The sequence below is a fragment of the Durio zibethinus genome, chromosome 18, assembly GCF_047325235.1.
Source record: "Durio zibethinus cultivar Kanyao isolate XHJ-2024 chromosome 18, ASM4732523v1, whole genome shotgun sequence".
NCBI classification, from domain to species: Eukaryota; Viridiplantae; Streptophyta; class Magnoliopsida; order Malvales; family Malvaceae; genus Durio; species Durio zibethinus.
Genome location: NC_143179.1, coordinates 6,849,613 through 6,870,184, shown reverse-complemented (window position 1 = coordinate 6,870,184; position 20,572 = coordinate 6,849,613). Strand labels below are relative to the sequence as shown.

The 20,572-nt window shown below is 34.7% G+C and overlaps 3 protein-coding genes, 3 non-coding genes and 1 pseudogene across 16 annotated transcripts; 5 read left to right on the top strand and 2 right to left on the bottom strand.

Moving 5' to 3' along the window:
* The first annotated feature begins 3,426 nt into the window (after positions 1–3,426).
* LOC111299110 (protein CONTINUOUS VASCULAR RING 1-like) lies at positions 3,427–7,805 on the top strand. 3 transcript variants are annotated; one of them, XM_089747152.1, is made up of 7 exons: positions 3,427–3,783; positions 4,653–4,705; positions 5,274–5,383; positions 6,044–6,130; positions 6,339–6,436; positions 6,944–7,070; positions 7,408–7,805. In XM_089747152.1, exons 1-7 carry the CDS (start codon positions 3,631–3,633, stop codon positions 7,497–7,499), a joined length of 720 nt encoding a protein of 239 aa, XP_089603278.1. In that variant the 5' UTR covers positions 3,427–3,630; the 3' UTR covers positions 7,500–7,805. The 3 variants fall into 3 exon arrangements, with proteins under 3 accessions (XP_089603278.1, XP_022749825.2, XP_022749824.2); XM_022894089.2 differs by having other exon boundaries at positions 3,455–3,783; positions 6,044–6,211; XM_022894090.2 differs by lacking the exon at positions 4,653–4,705 and having other exon boundaries at positions 3,432–3,783; positions 6,044–6,211.
* An 861-nt stretch (positions 7,806–8,666) lies between these two features.
* LOC149513652 (small nucleolar RNA Z43) lies at positions 8,667–8,770 on the top strand. Its single transcript, XR_016330181.1, has one exon. It is a non-coding gene; the product is annotated as a small nucleolar RNA Z43 (small nucleolar RNA).
* A 233-nt stretch (positions 8,771–9,003) lies between these two features.
* On the top strand, positions 9,004–9,087 carry LOC149513651 (small nucleolar RNA U83). The gene has a single exon (XR_016330154.1). It is a non-coding gene; the product is annotated as a small nucleolar RNA U83 (small nucleolar RNA).
* A 69-nt stretch (positions 9,088–9,156) lies between these two features.
* Positions 9,157–9,248, top strand: LOC149513650 (small nucleolar RNA snR60/Z15/Z230/Z193/J17). The gene has a single exon (XR_016330182.1). It is a non-coding gene; the product is annotated as a small nucleolar RNA snR60/Z15/Z230/Z193/J17 (small nucleolar RNA).
* Positions 9,249–9,990: 742 nt separating this feature from the next.
* LOC111300336 (uncharacterized) lies at positions 9,991–11,759 on the top strand. Its single transcript, XM_089747150.1, has 3 exons — positions 9,991–10,623; positions 10,842–11,027; positions 11,121–11,759. Exons 1-3 carry the CDS (start codon positions 10,174–10,176, stop codon positions 11,397–11,399), a joined length of 915 nt encoding a protein of 304 aa, XP_089603276.1. The 5' UTR covers positions 9,991–10,173; the 3' UTR covers positions 11,400–11,759.
* A 696-nt stretch (positions 11,760–12,455) lies between these two features.
* LOC111300849 (chloroplast processing peptidase-like) lies at positions 12,456–15,076 on the bottom strand (annotated as a pseudogene). Its single transcript, XR_016329686.1, has 4 exons — positions 14,511–15,076; positions 13,316–13,402; positions 12,924–12,991; positions 12,456–12,833 (listed from the first exon to the last, which is right to left on the bottom strand). The product of XR_016329686.1 is annotated as a chloroplast processing peptidase-like (transcript).
* Positions 13,316–20,506, bottom strand: RSY3 (Adenine nucleotide alpha hydrolases-like superfamily protein). Of its 8 annotated transcripts, none has more exons than XR_002691247.2 (12): positions 19,916–20,506; positions 19,573–19,767; positions 19,417–19,501; positions 19,153–19,228; positions 18,724–18,900; positions 18,476–18,578; positions 18,118–18,227; positions 17,918–18,007; positions 17,751–17,831; positions 16,819–17,643; positions 16,314–16,503; positions 13,316–13,402 (listed from the first exon to the last, which is right to left on the bottom strand). XR_002691247.2 is itself a non-coding variant. In XM_022894087.2 (11 exons), exons 1-11 carry the CDS (start codon positions 20,166–20,168, stop codon positions 16,411–16,413), a joined length of 2,088 nt encoding a protein of 695 aa, XP_022749822.2. In that variant the 5' UTR covers positions 20,169–20,506; the 3' UTR covers positions 16,154–16,410. The 8 variants fall into 8 exon arrangements, 4 of the variants coding, with proteins under 4 accessions (XP_022749822.2, XP_089603272.1, XP_089603274.1 ...); XR_002691249.2 differs by lacking the exon at positions 13,316–13,402 and adding an exon at positions 15,980–16,115; XR_002691248.2 differs by lacking the exon at positions 13,316–13,402 and adding an exon at positions 15,990–16,129.
* Positions 20,507–20,572: the final 66 nt, after the last annotated feature.

The following is a 20,572-nucleotide window of genomic DNA, read 5'->3' as shown; positions in this document are numbered from 1 at the left end:
CCTTTTAACTTTTGCTCTTTATATACGTTTTAGTTGAGTCTCGATTAGGTCGACAATCCAATTCATTCCCGATGAATTTTGACTTGATTTGATTTTATAGAATCGATTTTTTTTTTAAATCAAATTTTTGATTGGATCGAATCGAATAACACTAAAGAAAAATCAAAATCGGATCGAGTTCAAGTTTTAGACAAATCTTACCCGACATGATATTATATAAAAATAATTTTTAAAATAATTTTTTATTTATATAATTATATATTTAAATATTTATATTTAAAAAATAATATTTTATATTTAAAAATAATATTTTATTAATTTTGAATTGAATCGGATCGGATACGATTTATATAATATTAGATCAAGTTTAAGTTTGAATATTTAAAAAATAAAAAAATTCAAGTCGAGTTGAGTTTAGGTTTGACGGATGTAAAATTAAGTCGGGTTCGAGACAAACAAAAATTCGTCTCGATTCGTTGTCATCTCTAATCTCGATCTTTGAGTCAAAATCTTAAAATTACAAAAAATAAAAAAAAAATCAAAATCCTAAAATTATAAGAGAATAAAGAAAGTGATTCGGCAAAGATAGGTAATATTTTTTGTCTGTGTTTCAACACTCAAATTAAAAATAGTCAAGTCAAGAATCAGAATTAAAAAAATTAAAAGAAGAGAAAAATAAAGATGTAAAAAAAAAATTAGGATTATAGTACCACATAATTTTATTTATAAACAAAAAATAAAAAATTATGAGATAATAACGTAATAAAATTGATGTAATATTATACAAATAAATATATATGTCAGATAAATTTAAAATTAAAAATTACTCTGACTGATTACTGATAATCTCTATAGAAGGAGATAACCAATTTACCCCTAATATCATTTGACGTTCTGCAGCTATAAATTCGAGCGAAAAGTGAAAACAACCTTAAAAGTAAGAACCAGAAGCTTCTATGTTCCACAATTACACAGAAGAGAAAGTAAAAGAGATCATTATTGCGTATGAATGAATCGGAGAACTTTTTGACATGGCGGCACGCAGTCCAATCTTGTTCTACACTTCTTTTTTTTGTCCGCTTTTTCACCCTCGTTTATCAAGGTTTTCCTTTAAGAATTCTAACGTATGAATCTATTTTATATTTTTATACTATAAAATTATTTTAATCTTTCTACTTTTTTACTCTTTATTATGAACTTAAATTCCACCATGTTTGATGGTAGAGAACTAGCTAAATTTTTGCATAAAAAATGTTAGTGTCATGATTCGAAACCCTCTTTTACATCCATCAACTATGCAATTTCCATAATTCTCAATTGATTGAACATAGAACTATTCTTAATTTTATAGATCGAACTATATATATATCTATATATATATATTCATTATTAGGGCTGTTTTCCTACCTTTTCAAGGGGGAAATGAAATTATTTTATGGATTACCAAAAACATAGAAAAAAAGAAGTTCAGCAGTGTGAAAATTGAAAATTCTAGATTTTTCTGGGCGGTTTCTATATGCTTTCCTGGGGCTGGACTCACCTTCTTTTCACCACTGAGAACTGAGAAGATCAGTTTCCTTCTCCAGTCCTTACAAGAATACTATTAGCCATAGCAAATTCTCCATTACCAAATCTCCTTCTTGATTTTGGTAACTCTTCTTCCAGACTTGCCTGCCTTTAATCCTCCGAGAATATATATGATTGAATATTGAAAAACTTTTGGAATTGGGATCCTTGAACAACTTGGAATATAAGCAAAAGAGCATAAGGAGTCATGGGGTGTGATCAACATAGGAAAAAACAGGGGTTAATTGCTGCTCAATAAAACAATATTTACTCAAATTCTTCAACAAAAAAAGAAAAACCGAACATAAAAGCACTTTTTGAAAGACATATAAAAGAAATCATCAACGTGTTGCTTTTGCTCAATGTCTGAGATGCAAAATCACTACAAACGCTTCATTTATTAGAGCCATTGTTTTTTTTTAATCAAAAATTTTTCCTTAATATTATACAAAATCACTAAAAGCAATAAAGTTAACACATTAATTTAAAACTTTAAACATGTTAAAAATTATTACGAAATTGAATCACTTTCTTTAAAAAAGAAAAAAAGATCAAACTTATGAGTTTAATTTTACGAAAGTTTACCACTGACCGTCATTTATGTTTTGTCTTGGTCTTCGACTTGAATTGTATGCAATTGAGCAGTAGCAAGTCTCATAATTATTATGTTTTTTGTTAATTAGAACAAAAAAGGTTTTTCTTGCATTATAAATACTTAATAATTCTTATATGCATATATTACATGATCATTATTTTTTTTTTGTAAAATTAATTTATTGAAATATGCTACACTCACATTTTTTATGTTCAAAGACTTCCTTTTATTTGAAGTGAAATTAAATACCTTACATCTATTTTTCACTTAAAACTTAAAGTGGTGACGCATGTTGTACTTTCATATTAATCTTGTATTAAGAAGAACTTTTCATCATAATTTTAATCAATAATAATTGGAATCATATTTTAATCAAACATCACGTTATTTAAAAATAAAACATACAAACTCATTCGACAAACAAAATAAAAAAGCCCTTTTTGGTTGGGTAAATAATAGATTTAAATCATTAATTATTTACTCTAGATTTTGAATTACGCAGACAAAATGCTGGTATGGCAAATGGCATCCAATAATAATCGTGGACAGCTCATCCACAAGACAACAACAGCAACAGGTACAAAACGAAACACAGTTAAAAAAAAATTAACCCAAAAAACCCATACAATTAATACCTTATTAAGATTTGATTAATCCGACCTTAAACCCGTAATTAGTGCTAAAACAAAAGGTTAAAAACATCAACATCTAGGGATAGTTGCTCAACTCATTTTCGACGATTTTGATTTGATTTGACATTTTAAAATCATTTTTTTAAATCTAATTTTGAGTTAAATCAAATTAAATAATAATAAATAAAAATCAGTATTGAATTAAAATCTGATTCGAATTTTAAACAAATTCTTCTCAACTTGATTTAATATATATAAAAAATTTATTTTTAATTTTATATTTATATATGTTTATATATTAATTTAATTTTATATTTATATTAAAAATAATATTTTATTAATTTTAAATCAAATTAAAATAGATATAATTTTATATAAATTCGGACCAAATGTAAAAAATAAAACGATTATCAAATTAAATCAAATATTATAAATATAAAATCAAATTAAATTTAAAATGAATAAAAACCCGTCCCACTATTATCCCTGCCAACATCTCCTTAAAAATCCTCACTTGATTACAGCTCTGACCTCACCCGCCCCATGACCCGACCCCTCCCATTGTTGTACTGCTTATTCTTTTATAAATAAGTTAATAAATATATACTTAAATTCAAAAATAATTCAAAAAACAAAACAAACAAAAGAACAAAAAACAAAAGGCAGCCAAATTGAGGAAGCAGATTTCGGAGAGTCTTCCTTCATTTCAAATGCCAAACCTCTTCTTTTCTTTCTTCTTCTCGACTGATAAACAGTGAGTTGAGAGAAAGGGTCGAAGCGTGAATTAGGATTTTTTGGGTTCTTGAGAAGGAGATTGGTTGCGGTGGTTTTCTGGTTATGGGAGATGAGAAATCGACGATCGTGATGGTGAGTAGAGATAGGGAGAGTAGAGATCGAGAGTTTCTAATCCCAGTCGCTGAATCCGTCCACGATGATTCCTCTAAACCTTCTTCTTCTTCTTCCTCTTCTTCGCATCACACCGGTCGCGAGGTCTTTGTCTGTCTCATTTCTTTTTTTTTTTTTAATTTTATCTTTGAACAGTTTTTGGTTGTTAATTGGCGTTACATTTGTGTTTGAATTCAATTTGACTGGGTCTGCAGCTGCATTTGTTGCTAATTGTGAGATTGTAACTTAATAATAGAGCTTAATATGATTTTGTTTGAATGAATTGGCTGTTAATAGAGAGAAATTTGAGGTTCAATTTGATTTTTAAGAGAGAAATTATTGATTTTACAATAGGTGTGGATATTGAACTTATTGTGTTTGACTTGGTATTGTGATGTAGGATTAGAGCATAATAATTTACTAGAGCTGTTAAAAAATGATGAAATGGTTTTTCTTTTTGAAGTTGTTATCAGAAGATGAGACCATTTGGTGGATACAATTAAACTGATGGTTGATAAGGTTTTGTACAACATTGGTGATAATGGTTGCCTTTTCTTTTTGGAGGCTTGGAATTTATCTGTGATTTATCTTTTAGTTCCAAAATGCTGCGTAAAGTTTGTTAAGGCCCATAACAGAACGTATATGATTCCTTTTATTTTTGTATGTTCAACCCTTGTTGTAAATGCCCTCAAATATCTGTAGGGTATAGAATTTTGGGCTTGAATTTGAAGTTATCCTTCTGCTTATGAGACTTGATGACATTATTTTTTCTGCTTGATGGAGTGGGTTAAGAAAATTGCTATATTACGGAATGAAATATTTCAAAGCAAATGATTTAAGCCTGTTGGCTGTATAGGAACTCTATGCTTATGTTTATCTGTGTACTCGTGTAATGGTGCCTATTATATATATATATATATATATATATATATATATATATATATATAAACATAAACAAGCTTTGTTTTATGCAGACCTTTTACAAAGTTGTCCGGAGCTGGGCTTCAAAGAAGTTCATGACAGGATGGCAAGTGGCATTTTTTATCTCCTTGCGTTAATATAGACTCATGATGGATACTTGTTTAATTATCATCTATGTGATATTTAGTGATTTGTATGGTGCTACGATTATCTCCTTACAGAAAAAAATGATCTGCACATGCCTCCAATCCTGCTTCTTTTCTTATATCCTTGATCCTAAGTGAAAATGCTCTCACTAATGTATCAAACCTAAATATCTTTGTCATTCTCAATGCTTTCTTGGGGACAGTTATGTTGGAATCTTGATCTGAGAAGTGAAATGGACGTGACAGATTTAATTGTTACCAGCCTGACACCTTCATTTGGTTTTTCCTTGTTTCCACTTTTTTGTCTTCTCATAAAATTCTGTTAGAATGGTTGGCTTTCTTGAAATTCCTTTGGTACTTACTATCATCTTACAAAATGGTAGTTCTTGCCATCATGAATTTGTTCTAACCTTTTATTTGGTTTGGTTTCTAGTAGTAAGTATATGTTTATGGAATTTTGTCTTATAGAATTTCTATTGTTATTCCTGATGCTGTTATAGCAGTTGCTAATTCATAGTTGTTTTGCAGTGTCATTCTGTTTCCTATAGCGATCACTTTCTACATAACATGGTGGTTTATTCACTTTGTGGATGGATTTTTCTCTCCAATTTATGCTCAACTTGGCATTAATATATTTGGTGAGCATCTCATTTAGTTAGCAGCTAAAAACCCTTTTTTGTCTTTCCCATCTACAGCTGTGAACTTGTTTGATAATTGGTTAAATCTTTTAGTCTTTTCCCCCTTTAATTGGACCTTGGAGTTTGTAAACTTATGTTATCTTTCCTTAAGGCTTCTGAATGACTAGGATTGCGGTGCCTGGAATTTTTTTGAGAGATTGTGGACAATATTAGGGATAATTATGAGATCTTGGATGATATTCTGTAAGACTGGATGAATCTTTTTTTGTTGTGCATCATCTTTGCTGAAATTTTCCTTATGCTTACAGCCTATATAATACTTATTAGCATTCTTCATATGAAATTTCCACAGAATCGGACTTTGATAGTATGGAAATAAGTACATATATATGTTAGGGACATTTTAGCCTAGGACAAAGGGCTTATTAGATTGTAGTTTTACAAATCTTTAACAGGATATCTTGCTAAAAATGATATTTACAGCAAGAAGCTGAATTGGTTTTCACAAAATGACCTTTGCAAATGATTTACCCTTATCACAGATGTATCTTAAATTGATCTTTATCATTTTTATTAAGAATGTCTCTCTGTGGAGTATGTACCATCTGGTTAACTTAACAGGTCGCTTGATGTTTTGCCCTCCTTTTGCTTTTTGGATAGGTCTTGGATTTGTTGCTTCTATAACATTCATCTTCTTGGTTGGGGTATTCATGTCATCCTGGTTGGGAGCATCTGTCCTGGGTCTTGGTGAGTGGTTTATCAAGCGGATGCCATTTATTCGTCACATCTACAATGCCTCCAAGCAGATTAGTTCTGCTATATCACCTGGTGTGCATTCTGCTGGTTTTCTTCATGAAATAAATAAGTTTAGCTGGTCATATTATAAAAATTGGTTCAGATATTGACAATCTATATGCTAATTCACCTTTTATGTTTTACATCTCTGTTGTTTCAGATCAGAACACACAGGCCTTCAAGGAAGTAGCCATCATAAGGCATCCCCGTATTGGTGAATATGCATTTGGATTTATCACTTCATCTGTTATCCTGCAGGTGGGCAGATGAAGTTCTTGTCCCAAAACTATCATTTTGGCATAGGCTTCCCTGTTTTTCTTATTTTCCTGTTCCATTATCATCATGCTTCACATGATCTTATTGGCATGCATGTCTGCATGACTTTTTCTTTCCACAAAACTCTTGGGACTGCTTGTTGGCGAGTGGATTGGTTCTTGCTTCCTTGGGATTCTTGTTGGGAAAGACTGGCCCACTTGCAAATATCTTTTTCCTGACATGCAGCTACTGATTCTCCTGTCTTTTTGTCCGAACTGTATTGAGTACATCCCATGTCAAGGTGACCCAACTGACGCTCAGCAGGATTTTGCATGATGCAACAATAATTGACATCTCATTATCTACTTTTATGTCCTATAAAAAGCTAAAAATTTGCTTGCTTGACTACCATTTTTAAAAATTGAGCAGTGGAAGAATAAGATTTAAGACACATCAGGCAATGCGATATCAAGAATGTTGTTTTTATTCTTTTTTTTCTTTTAAATGCAGAGTTACTCTGGTGAAGAAGAGCTATGCTGTGTCTATGTTCCCACGAATCATCTTTATATTGGTGATATATTCCTCGTCAATACCAAGGATGTTATCAGACCGAATCTATCAGTCCGTGAAGGAATTGGTTAGGGACTCGTCTTCTTTTGTTGTCATTATTTACAAATGCAAGGAAGAAAGAAGTGTTGGGGCAGTTACATTTTGCTCACAATTTCCAATTAGTCTGTCTTCTTATAGGCCTCCTAACTCTTATTCCCTATTGTTTGGGGTTATATAGAGCCTTGTTAATTGCAATACTTAATGGGGGATATTTTGAAACTGCCACTTCACGAGGATGGTTTCTCTATTATGAAGTGGTGGTCTGTTAATATCCAAAAAAAAAGAAAACAGAATGGAGCAAATATGTTCCTATAACTTTTCCTGCTGCAGTTTAAGCTTATATCTCATGCATTCTTCCATTGCAGAAATTGTTGTGTCTGGAGGGATGTCCATGCCCCAGATCTTGTCAACACTAGACATACATTTGCCGCTGGAAAGTAGATCTGTCGGAAACTGAAATTTAAGGTGACAGTTGTAGAGTTGTTTATTCATTGTATTTTCTCTGGTTTCAGATTTAAGTCATTGGAGCGGCCACACAATCAATGTGTTGGTAATACAGGATCCGGAATTAGATTTTATAAATTTTTGGCTATCTGATTCTGTTGGCAGATGCACCGTTCCTTGATTACATAGAATGTAACACTTTAGCTTTCGAATGTAGTTTGGTTGATATTAGGGCAGGTAGTAGTTTGTTGTTGGATTGTGTTTCTTCATTTTCTTCCAACTATTACAACAGCAATGCTATTTAGCTGAATATGTTCTATTCGCTCCGACCGATATTTCTCTCTCCTTCCAAATTTCTTGAGCTTTGATTCTGTTTACTTATTTAACCTGCAATGCTAATTCAGTTAAGCCTCCGGGTTGTCTCTGAATCTGGCACTGTTTTGGGACTTGGAAGTTCTGAAATTCCAAATAGCTGTTGTTGCATCAGTTGTCTGAAGGATCCATTAGTGGAAGCAAAATGTTAGATTTTTTTAACAGGTCGTGAATAAATTTAATATCTGTTTAATTATGTTTGTTTATTAAGTTTAACAATAAAAAAAATACATTTTAAGATTCCTATTATGAATATAATAAAATTCGAACAGTATTTTAAAATTTGTTAATTAAATAAATGGATTATTAACATAATAAAATCCGATTATATTTGATTAGGCTGCACCTATCCTAAACTTGGATAAAGCCTTCGGCTTTTTTAATTTTTGAAATGGAACATTAACAAAAAGTAGTTGAGGGGTAATAATGATACTCTTCATTTTTCAACTGTTCCAGTTCGACTTAACGAGACTACACTCATGGGTTCTGGCCCATTTACCTTCTTTTTTCTTTCATGGGTCGTGGCCCATTACTAATTGGAAAAGTTGGCGCTTGAGAACAGGCATGCACCCGCGCGTATTAAGTGAAATCCCAATAGAATCCTATTCTTTTTCACATCCCCGCAATGCCACAAACCCTAGCTCGCATTCAAGTCATTATATAAAGCATAAGCTATGCCCTCGACCGTGACTGAGAGCTGCTCTCTTCTTCTAGGGTTTCAGTTTTCCTCTATTGGTTTGCTCTGCTTTGAAACTTGTGTCTGTTTTTCTTCGTTTGTTCTTTCTTCAAAGAAAATATTATGATTTCGGGACGGTGACGATTTCAACTTTGAAAGGTCTCGTTCGTCGTAATTGGCTGTTTTCAACGGCCCTGCCGACCATCCTGATATATCACCACCCATATTCCGAGTCCCATTTTTTCCTTAATTTCAATTTTAAAAGTTTTTTTTTTTTTTTCACAAATCGGCTGATGATTAAATAATTTTAATGACAAGCATATGTCTGAACAATTTCATGTTGAAATGCCTAATCTTCTCTATGAGGTCGATTATCCCTTTCTTTTTCCCTCTTTTCTGATTATATTTTCTGAAAATTAAATGTTTCACTTTCATCCACAATTTTGGAAAAAGGAAAGCTTTTCATAGTTGCCAGTGATGAAGAAAATGGTATTGTTGTGATTTATGAAATGGATGATTACATATATACCTCTACTGCCTTCCTTCTGAGGCTTGTTTGTATTTTCTTTCCTTTTCTTTTAATAATTGAAATCCTTGTTTTTATGAATAAAATATTTGATAGAGTGGTCAAGTGATGATTAAAAAAGCATAGTTCAGCTGATAATCTCCATGATTATTAAACTGCTAGTCTTTCGCTCCTATCTGATGACCCCCTTTTTCGTTACTTTTAAGTATTTTCTTTGCTTCAGAGATGTAATTCTGATAGTTTTTGGATTATTTTTTCTAGTTTTTGGATTATTTTTTCTGTAAGTGTCAATGCTGATGTTTTTGAGGAATTTATGAAAACAGAGATTATTGAACAAGATCAGATGGAACTGTTTGTCAATATTGTTTGGTTTAAACGAAAAAACCTTGAATTTAATTAAATTTACCGTCAAGGGCTCGTAGGTTTGTTGCAATAATTCAGCTCATTAATTGTTATTTTCACCCAAATAAGCCCGGACTGAAAATGGTGGCGTGACTCGCGTCATCTAGAAAAACTGTTGATATATGGTAAAATGTGAAAAAAAACTGCCACGCGGAGTGTCAAATTGTTAGGTAGAAAACTATACCTGAAAAAAGTGGCAAATTGAACATTCGATTAAGGACCAAATAAATTAAAATGAATATATAATTAAGATGAGATAAGTTTTTTTTCCAACAAAATGAGATAAGATTTAAATATATGGATTAAATTTATTATTTATTTTTAAATTAGTGTTATTTTTATTATTAATTTTTTAATTTTAGTTAAAAATATTCAAGATATTGAAAAAATACGAATTATCTGGAATTATTGCAAAACAATAATAAGTAGGTAGCGTCAATAAAAAAGGATAAAAACGACGTCGTTATAGTTTCATTAACTATCTTCAATTTTCTTCATGCTCCGTCAAACATGACGTTAACTTTATTCCAACCCAACAAGCACATTAACGGAATCACTGCCGACACTCATTACCAAACCTCCAGCTTCACAGTCCCCGTACCTAAGCTCCGAACCTACCTTTCTTCACTCTCTCGTCTTCCTCCCCAGTCCCTCCCCTCTTCACAGTAAACTTTCCCCTTCACAATTCAACAATTCAGTTCGAAGATCAACATGCACACCAAATCAGATTCCGACGTAACAAGCTCAGTGGACCCATCGTCTCCAAGATCGCCCAAACGCCAACTCTACTACGTCCAAAGCCCTTCCAGGGACTCCCATGATGGGGACAAGTCGTCTACCATGCAGGCAACCCCCGCCTACGACAGCCCCATGGAGTCTCCTTCTCACCCTTCCTACAGCCGTCACTCCAGGGCCTCATCCGCCAGTCGTTTCTCGGGAACCCTCAAGAAAGAAAAAAAGAAAAACGAAAAGGGTTGGACCGAGTGTAATGTTATTGAAGAAGAAGGGGATTATGGGGAGTATTTTTATGGGAGGGATAAAGGGTTGACGAGGAGGTGCCAGATTTCGATGGCTGTGTTTGGGTTTGTGGCGGTTTTCAGTTTGTTTTGTTTGATCATCTGGGGTGCCAGCCGCCCTTACAAAGCTCAAATTGCTGTTAAGGTTTGCATTTTGTAATGTACACTATGTTCTTGTCCTTATATGAAATATATAATATTATTTAATTACCCTCGGATTCCTTTAGACAGAAGATACTCGAAAAGGTAATATTAAAAATCTTAAACTTTTGTGTTCTGTCAGAAACTTGGACAATTCTTTCTTAATTTCTGCTAAACAAATTGACTTGTCTTAACAGCTTATCAAAAATTATTCTTTTGCAGAGCTTGACTGTCCATAATTTTTATTTTGGAGAAGGAGCGGACATGACAGGAGTTCCAAGCAAGATGCTTACCATGAATTGTTCAGTTAGGATGACAGTGTACAATCCTGCTACTTTCTTTGGTGTTCATGTTAGCTCCAATCCAGTCAATCTAATGTACTCAGAAATTGCAGTTGCAACTGGTCAGGTAACATTTTCTCTGAATTTTACCCAAGTATAGCAGCTTTTTATGTCTACCATTGGTCTCCAATGATTTCTATTTGTATGTTTCTGATTGCAGTTGAAGAAATACTATCAACCAAGAAAGAGTCATCGTACTGTGGTTGTGACTCTCCAGGGAGATAAGGTTCCTTTGTATGGGGCTGGAGCAAGCTTAGCGGTCTCAGATGATGTGGGTGGAGTTCCAATGAAGTTGATCTTTGAAGTTAGGTCCAGAGGGAATGTGGTTGGGAAATTGGTGAGGTCAAGGCATCGGAAACATATCTCTTGTTCCTTGGTTATTGATTCCCATAGTAACAAGCCTCTCAAGCTAAAAAATAGTTTATGCCAATATGACTGAGTCTGAGAATGGTGGTTCTCCTGCATCTATACAAAATTGCTCTTCACTTGGAAATGGTGGATTTTGGCTGCTTTGAGTCATTTCCAAAGCTTCTAGTGTTTGGTATGTGTGGAAGTAATAATTTCTTTTGAAAATAGTACTATTTTTTCGATCAGTTTGGGTTGAAATTGAAAAATTGTTCAAGCTTTTGTTTCTGCCTGGAGAAGTATGAACTATCATCTTGTTGTTAGGTTATATCTTGTCGATAGGATATTAATTTTAATTCATGAAGAAGTTCCTTGTTTCCGTTTATGCCTGTAAACGTGTAAAGAAACTCCATGAATGATTTCTTTGATAATTGGTAAAACAAGATTTTGTTCATATCTGTTGCTATTATCTTTTGTTCTACAAGGGTCTACTTGTTTGTTCTCGTGCTCCTTCAACTAGGTTCAAAGAGTAGTCTTAGAAGATGGAGATCATCTCGTATTGCATTAGTGAAACATTGCAGCTTGTTCCATATAAAAGTGTGGCAACTATGTTTGGGAGAATAGAATCAACTAGAAAAATGCAAGGTATAGGGTTAATTTATATAAAAACTTGCATTAGCAGCTACCTTATTCAATGGCATATCCCTAGCGACAGAAGCTCTGTTCTTGCTCTTAATGCATGGCCATTTTGTAACATTACAGAAGGATAGAGTTGAAGAAAAGGTTAAGCTTTTCTGAACAAAAGGAGAAACAAGCAGAGCTGGTAGATGATCGATCGGTTGATTTTTGTGGAGTAAATTTTATGTATGAACTCGGAACTCTTCTATGAAAAACTATGGAAGCACCGTTGAACTTGGCTCAAAGTGGTTAGATGAGGTGAGGTTTGACTAAAGATCTAAATTTGATCCTTGTGCTCCTTCCTACAAAACTATGCAATTATGCATACAAATCAGAGAGCACTGAACTATTTGCAAAGCCAAATTTAGAGGATTATTCCCTCCTCAATCAAGAATTTCAAGTCCTTTATTAGTAGAATTAAACTGTAGTTCAATAAATCAAACGGTCACGCAACTAGAAATGAAGCGACAGAAACAGAAAAATAGTTGCATTAATCATCACAATGGTCAATTTACAGTGGTAAGAAGATCATGTCAGGCCAAAAAAAGGGCCTTTCTAACGAGAATAGCCTTCCTACTAAAAAATTGATAGTATTGCAGAAATTTTGTTAAAAAGAAAAATGAAAACTATAAGAACAGAGACTTCATCAGGAAAAATGGCGCAGACAGCCAAAGAATTACTTTGATCAAATAAAACTCAGTAAGGCTGGATATCTATTCAGATGCTTTGACACTCTCCTCCTGCTTGTCAACTGTACAGACACGCTCAAGTACTGTACCATCAATCCTCTTTGGAGGCCAATAACGAAGTACTGATCTTCCTATGATGTTCTCGGCAGAGAGGGGGACCCCTAAACAAAACGAAACTCAACTCAAAAAATCAACTCAGCTGAAGGATCATGGATGCACGATTGTCAACCTGTTAGAGCATAATATCTTACCAAACATGAGAATCATAGCCTTTATTACGATTATCACCTATCACAAAGACAAAGTTCTCCAGTACTAGCTGCAACATGAATAGCATATATATACAATCAGAAACATATGGCACAAACTTACAAATAAGGCAAAAGTACAACTAGTGAAATATTTGTGCCTCAACTCAAGACCATGGTTCATCCTCTACTTCACCGAAAAGGTTTTGTAAATTGTCTCCAAACCCCTTCCAATCTTCCCCTCTTTCTTTCTATTATTTCAGTCTTTATCTCTCTCATGCAGGCAAAACTTATCTATAATTTTCTGCTCAATAGCCACCCCACTCATTTGGCTTGGGCCTATGGAAATAAAAATTAAAGCTATAGGATTCTTAAGATTAGAAATCAATACTTACAATTGGTGTCATTTCATAAGAAGGTGCTTCATTGATGAACTCTTCATCTCGTACAACCCCATTAACAATAAGCTTTCCATTATGAACCTGCGATATAACAAGTTTTCATATTTCATTCTAATGAAACCATATTATAGTTAATAATGCATCAAAACAAAAAATAAAACAAATGGGGAATGGCTGTAAAGTGATGACACCTTATATGTAACTCAGAAAAGTAAGATAAAATGTCTATGTGCCTAATATGTGGGATGGAAACAGAAACAGAGTGGATAATTTGCATATACATATCCTTTTGAAGAACTGGTAAACTTTTGAAAATCACAATATTATTAGCACATGGCTTCCTGAAGTAGTATGAAACCTGACAATTCAATTAAAAAAACTGTCATATGGTACATGTAAGAATTAAACCATTCATTCACTTACGAATGCATGTTAAAAGAAAAATAAGAAGATTGGATGTTCATGTCACATCCTTTCCTTAGTTAGAGAAGAGCTCTTGGTAAATCCTAACGCACACATATACTTCAGCAGTAGTTTATAAGGCTAACACTTACTGACGTCATAGTTTTTTCCATTTAGGTTTTTGAAGCTTAAGAGATCTTTTCACTTTCAGATGTTAGCATTACTATGGCAATCATTTAAACAAAGCTTACAGGCATTTCAGTTGTGACAACCAAATCTAAAAATAGAATACTTCAACAAAAACCAACTATATAGATTACTTAAGCACCCAAAGCACAAACTCTACTTCCTGTGAACCCTATACGATATATGCCAGCTATTACTTATCACTTTCAGGTGTCAACAAAGGTAAGCTATAATCTAATTAGATGAAAACGGGTATGTTCAGCTCTAATCATTCCAGTCAAGGTTAATCAGGCCTTTCACTCATCTTCAATCACTTCAGAAGTGCTGCTTTCCATTCTTAATTCGGGACAAGCATACTTAAAACTCCATTAAACTTCATTTCTTCACCTTCACTAAAAGTTAATACTGTATGTAAAGCTTAACGGTAACGTTTTAGACAATTCAACCTAAGCTAAAGCCATTACCAGAGAACTTAAAAAACAATCCATATCCACAAAAGACAAAAACACAAACATCAAACAGTCAATAGCATGTGATCAATGCTTCCAATAGAAACCTTGTGCCAATTACCTTAACTAACAATCAAACAAATAATAACTACCTTCTCAGCAATAAATTCGATCCCCAACATCAAACGTTGGATACATCGACAATAAAGAAATATACCTCGGCTCAGCCACGAATGACCGAAAAGCAAGCGGTATTGCCACAGCGGCAAAAACCGTTTTTGCATCATCTGAAGTAACATTCATTGATTCTGGCAATGGCCCACTTTTCTTCTCTACCTCCCCATCAGCTCTATTTCCGCCGCCGCCATCACTAACTCCGTTGCAACCAGAGTCCACCACAACTTTGGTATCCTCACCGGAGCCTTTAACCCCATAACAGCTTAGTTTTTGAAATTGGTTTATGGGGCCTAAAGTTGTCGCATTTTCTATCCAAAAGCTAAAAAAATTGGAATTTTGGAGGGAAAAGTGGAATGGATATAGCTTAAAAGGTGGGGTTTTGAAGTTTGGTGAAGACTGAGGATTGTGAGCTTGGGGGTTTTAAGGGGTTCGAAGAAGGGAATTGAGGTGAAATTAGGGGTTTTCAAAGTTTTGGAGAATTGGGTTGATTAGGGTTTTGAAAGGAAAGCAATGTTGGGAAGGAGCGTAAAGATAACACCATCTCTACTCAAAGCAGTCAGTATGCAATATTCTGAGGGATTGAAATCTAAACTTTTAAATAGGGGGAAGTGGAAATCCTATGCTTTTAATAATAAATAAATGTAAATTTATTTTCTGCAATCAGTTATGACATGGTTGTTACTTGTTAAACATCTAAGAAGAGTTGCAGAATTCTTCCAAATTCTTACAGATCAGTAGAAATAATACGTAAAAAATCGCAATGAGACATAAGAGATAGCTTTTGAAGTGAAATTGAAGAAACACAATTACGCGTAAGATTGGCAATGATAAGTATCTGTTGAATTGGTTATGCTGGAGCAGTTCATAGTGTGAGCTGACAACTGCTTACAAGTTACAACCTGCCCTTTCTCCATGTAGGTGTATGAAGGCCCGGACAGATTTATAAAGTCTGCGAGGTTTGATGCTACCATAGTTGCCATGGATGGCCTTATCTTTGGCCCCTTTGACTTGTTTGTGTTTTTCACTTATATGGGGTTTTCCACCGGCAAAAGTATTGCTCAAGTGAAGGAAGATGTGAAAGAGGGATTTCCCTCCGGCCTTGATTCTGGAGGGTGGTGTGTGGCCAATTGCTCAGGTTGCAAATTTCCTTTATGTTCCCGTGAGATACCAACTCCTTTAGACAGTGCCTTTTAACATGGATTGAGCAACAGAAGGATGCTCCCTGGAAACAACGGTTTACTTCTTTTACCTCATTGAAGGAACAAGGAGGCCAAGGCAGACTGTGATATTTCTTCCAACTTTTGTATTTTTTTTTATTGTTCACATTGTCAAGCGTGCAACAAAATATTAATGTACTGTTGAAAGAATTAACGAACAACCCCAAAATGGCAACTGGCGTTTTAGACGTGCTACAGCCAATCTTCACTCAAATGCAATGAACTCACAGAACCCTAGCTGGAGGTCTGGTGTGCAATTCTTCTTTGAATCTATAAATTTTCTACAGCTAACATCTACCAATAAATATGCATGTTGTGTGTTGAGATGCATGAGCTTCAGATTGACATCGGCAAGTCAGTTACCTGCATCAACAACGCTTGACAAAACGTTTTCTATTTATTTCAATTTAGATTGTAGGGCATACATTCCATATACAAGGAAAAAGATGTTACAGCCATAAAAAAGTAAACAAAAAGAATTATAAAGAGAAAATGTCAATGTGAAACCTATGGACTAGGGAGAGCTTTGAATTTACATTTATGACATTAAAGGTGACATACCAGAATTCCTCCAAGCTTTTTCTGGGAAAAATGGTATTCGTCCAGGAATCCCTGGCACGTGTAAATTTATAGGCCTGGTGAACAGAATTTACGATGACTAAAGAAAGGAGCTGTGTCCTCCGCCTAGTGGTACTCTTGGCTTGAATGCAGCAGATGCCATCAAGAAAGGGCAATGATTAAAGCCAATGCTCTGGAAGAATAGAAGTCAAAGGGAATTGTTAGGTAGAAGAAATTTTCTAATAAACACCCTACACATCTAAAAGAAATGAAGGAATCATACGCATGATGAAGATGTTTACCATCAAGATTGGCAGGAATGTATTCCAAAATAATATAGCAGAAAAAAAGGGGAAAAGAATGTATGAACTGATTGTTAATAAGTAGCTTAAGAGAGAACTTGAATGTACTGGAAATAACTAAATTGCATAAGGTATCAAAGAAATCAGAGTGGTTTTGATAAGATGTTACACTTATATAACTTTTTAAAAGGAAGAGTTTAACATACTGGGATGCTTAGTAGCTGTCCATGATGATTGACCAGGACAGGAATGCTTCTTCTTGCAGCAACAGGGACAGATTTCAGTGATTTAAGTGCTCCTTTGGCCGACAACCTTGAATAATCTGAGCATGTTATCTTCTTGGTTAATGGAAGTCTTATCACTTCAGAATCATCTGAACATGGCCACTTTGACAACTCCGCAAGATAAAGCCAGTCAGCTTCAATCATGGTACGCACCTGGGCTATCATGTCATGCCTGTTTATACAACAGCAGTGACTGTGCTGATTTTCCCTTCCCAAATACGAAAGACAATAAACTTCACCAGGAAACACATCACTAGAAATTTCCTCACTTAGTTTCCATGAGATAATGAAGCGGTTCATGAAGTAGCATGTTTGCCCATGGAGAAGTCGTTCACTCAGAAATGCAGCAACATGTTCAGTTTCCTGCTTTGACTCACACTCAGATGCAATTTCATCAGTTTTAAACTTGAAATGTTTGACTTCCTCCTTTTGCAATAAAAAAATGTTTCCATAGGTTGACTCACTGATAATATCTAGTCTTTGGGCTTCATCGAGAACTGATGCAGACCTAGTGTCCAAAAACTGCACTTGGGATGCATCTGGTGCCAAGTTATCAGATGATTTTCCATTCGCTATAATTTGTTCCAACTCATTTGAAAAAAAATGCTCCTGTTCTTCACCAGAGAGTGTGCGAAATAATTCTGTCTTTGAAGGCAGAGGACAATTGACAGAGCAGCAGACCAGAGCTTTGGCACCCTTAGACCCAGGAACTGGACAAATGTAGCAACCAGCAGCAGTAAGGGAGGTCTGCAAAAATAGTTGAAATTAACAATCAAGAAACTTGCACTAGCAACAGAGAACACAGTAACAATTGCACAAGAAATGCAACTACAAGTTTGCTGAAAGTAATGTACCTTACATGGGATGGTACGTATGTACTGCAACAGCAATTTTGAAGTATTACCTCCAATTGGTCTTTGCCTTTGTGAAACAAACTGACATGTTACAAGAAAATATAATTAATAGAAACATTCAAGATCCCCAAAAAAAATTAGAGATATCCCCAAAAACATTCAAGTACCTGTAAAACCAATGCAATAAATTTAGAAAGGCATATATCTTCAATTTTTGATGGATCAAGTGCCTTTAAATTGATAACCGCATAACCTTGCTGCAAAAGTGATCATCATGATGAATTCACTTGCAGTATTATCCTGAAGTTAAATTAAAGTAAGGCATAAGGAGAAACAAAAAGCTTCCAAACATCAAATGAATGCTTACATCCATTATGGTAACAGTGTGATTTATCAAATTCTTGCAAATTTGATCAATATAGGTGCGTGTTTTTCGACAGGCAGAAATAACTGCTTGTAGTTCAGACTTAAAGATACCTGGAAAAGAGAAAGTTGTTATTTCAAAATGTGAAGTCTAGAGCATAATTGCTTTCCAGCAACAATGTATTAATACAAAGGGTTTGACAATGCAGATCTCATATGACCTCAAGCTTTGGCAACTCAGCAGCAAGATCAATATGGAAAACCATCATATATAACAGCAAGTTAAAAGTTTAAGCAAGAAGACTGTAATGAATGATAACAGTATCCATATGACCAAAACTGTCACATCTATCACTACTCACCTGATGACAAATTTCCTAATGACATCCGAATCCTATTCCGAGCAAATAAAGGACTTCGATTTGTTGGATCCTCAACCCAACCCCGGTTACTCCCTTGACATATCTATCCAAAAAAAAAAAAAAAAAAGAAAGATCCATTGGGAGCTTATAAAAGAGAACATCAAAAACAGCAATATTGCAAAAATATAACTGAAACTGGTGCAAAGGCAAGAACAAATCACATTTATTGCTATACTTTTTGCACTAACCTTGTACATGTCTTCTTTTGAAAAATCCAGCAGTGGTCGCACTAGAAGAACACTATGATTTTTCCAATCTTCATTATAAAAATATGTATGTGACGAGAACACTTGAGATGTAAATGCCATGCCAGCAAGTCCAAGGACCCCACTATTACGAGATGATCTAAGAATGAATAACTCAGCCTGCAATGTTGATAAAAAATTATTACATTTAATATTCTGTCTGCCCCTTCATGTTTTAATCAATTCCGTGAGAAACTTCACCAAAAACAGACAATTGCTTCTTATCAGTAAACTAAATGAATATGGAGCTTTTATTTAAAAAAAAAAAAAAACAAATAGCTAAAGGCTTAATGCAACTTTTTTCAATCCTGCATACATGCACAATTGCACAGATTTGCAAACTGTATGAAGCACACTAATGTTGGTAAAAACCTGGTCATCTGCATGATGCGCAACAAGTAAAACACTGATCTGGTTTCGCATACAAACATCCTGAAATATTTTATACCTGAAATTCAAGCGCAATTAATGAGAAAAAAAAATGTTACTAATCAGACGATTATCCCTGTCAAGCTGAACCGCAAAGATAAAAGCATCCTTACTCAAAAACAATAAAATGAAAAAAGAAGTGCCTAACAACACTAGTATCAGACCAGCAAGCATTTTCAACAAACTTCAAAAGGGGAATCAAACAACCTCCCGTCACGAGCAGCTTCTTGCAAATGACCTTGTTTTGGCTTGCCATTCAACCAATCACAACGGGCAATCTCACATCTGATTCCTACACAAACTCATCTTAGCCATCCAAAGATAATTCACAAACTCAACATTCACTGATAAACTAAAATATACCCATTTCTGAAACCCGATGTCCCACTAGACTTGCTTCATCTTTGCTCTCTGGACGTAGCCCATGATCAACAATTATTGCCAAAAGACCATCAATGAATTTGCCACTGTCGCCATTCCCACATAGGCCTTCAGTTTTCCAATTAGCGGCTAGAACACACAAGGCCATGCTATCAGGTCCCCCGGATACTCCTAAAGCTAAAAACAAATCCAAAAAAAAAAAAAAAAAGAGAGAATTAACCATTTACTAATTTGCATAACAAAGTTTTTTTCTTTTCATTTCCTAATGTCTTTTCTCGAGAAACAAACAGAAACCCAAAAAAGAGAAGAGACAAAAGAAGCTAACCGATACGGTTTCGGCGTTTGAGTCCGGCCATGGCCATTCGCCTTGAGAAAGCTTCATTGTATGTGGCTATATCTACTACCGTTGGGGTTTCGGAACCAACGCAACCGCAAAAGACGCGAGTTGAAGGAAGATTTCGAGGTACATAGTAGAGGTGATGATGGTGGGGCTTGAACCGGAATTTCCGTTTCGGGAGTGAAAGCGAAAGCTTGACTATGGTTCTGGCTTGTGCACAGAGTACTAGGCCTGGCCCCATCTACTGGTTTGAAGCAGTGCGGTGTGCGCTGCGGTACTTGCCTTCGTGGAGTTGCTTCCCTTTGGAAAGCAGCGACCATTTACACCTAACACTACGTCGTTTTAGACAAACCCAAAAAATCCTATCTTAAAACCCTAACTATAAGTACACTTTTTCTCTCAATTTCACCTCTCTCTACCAAGCTGCCAATTCTCTTTTATCTCTCTAAAATTTCGATAGCCGACAGCCTTTTGTCGTCTACCGCCACCGCCGGCGATCGACCTCCGGCAGCTTCTTACCCAAAAAAATTATTTTAATTCAAATTTAAAATCAAGTAGAATTTGTAAATTTTTGTACGTTGGAGTGATTTTTTTTGGTAAAATCTAGGTGGAGAGAGATAAGGGCTTTTTTGGTATTTACTTTGC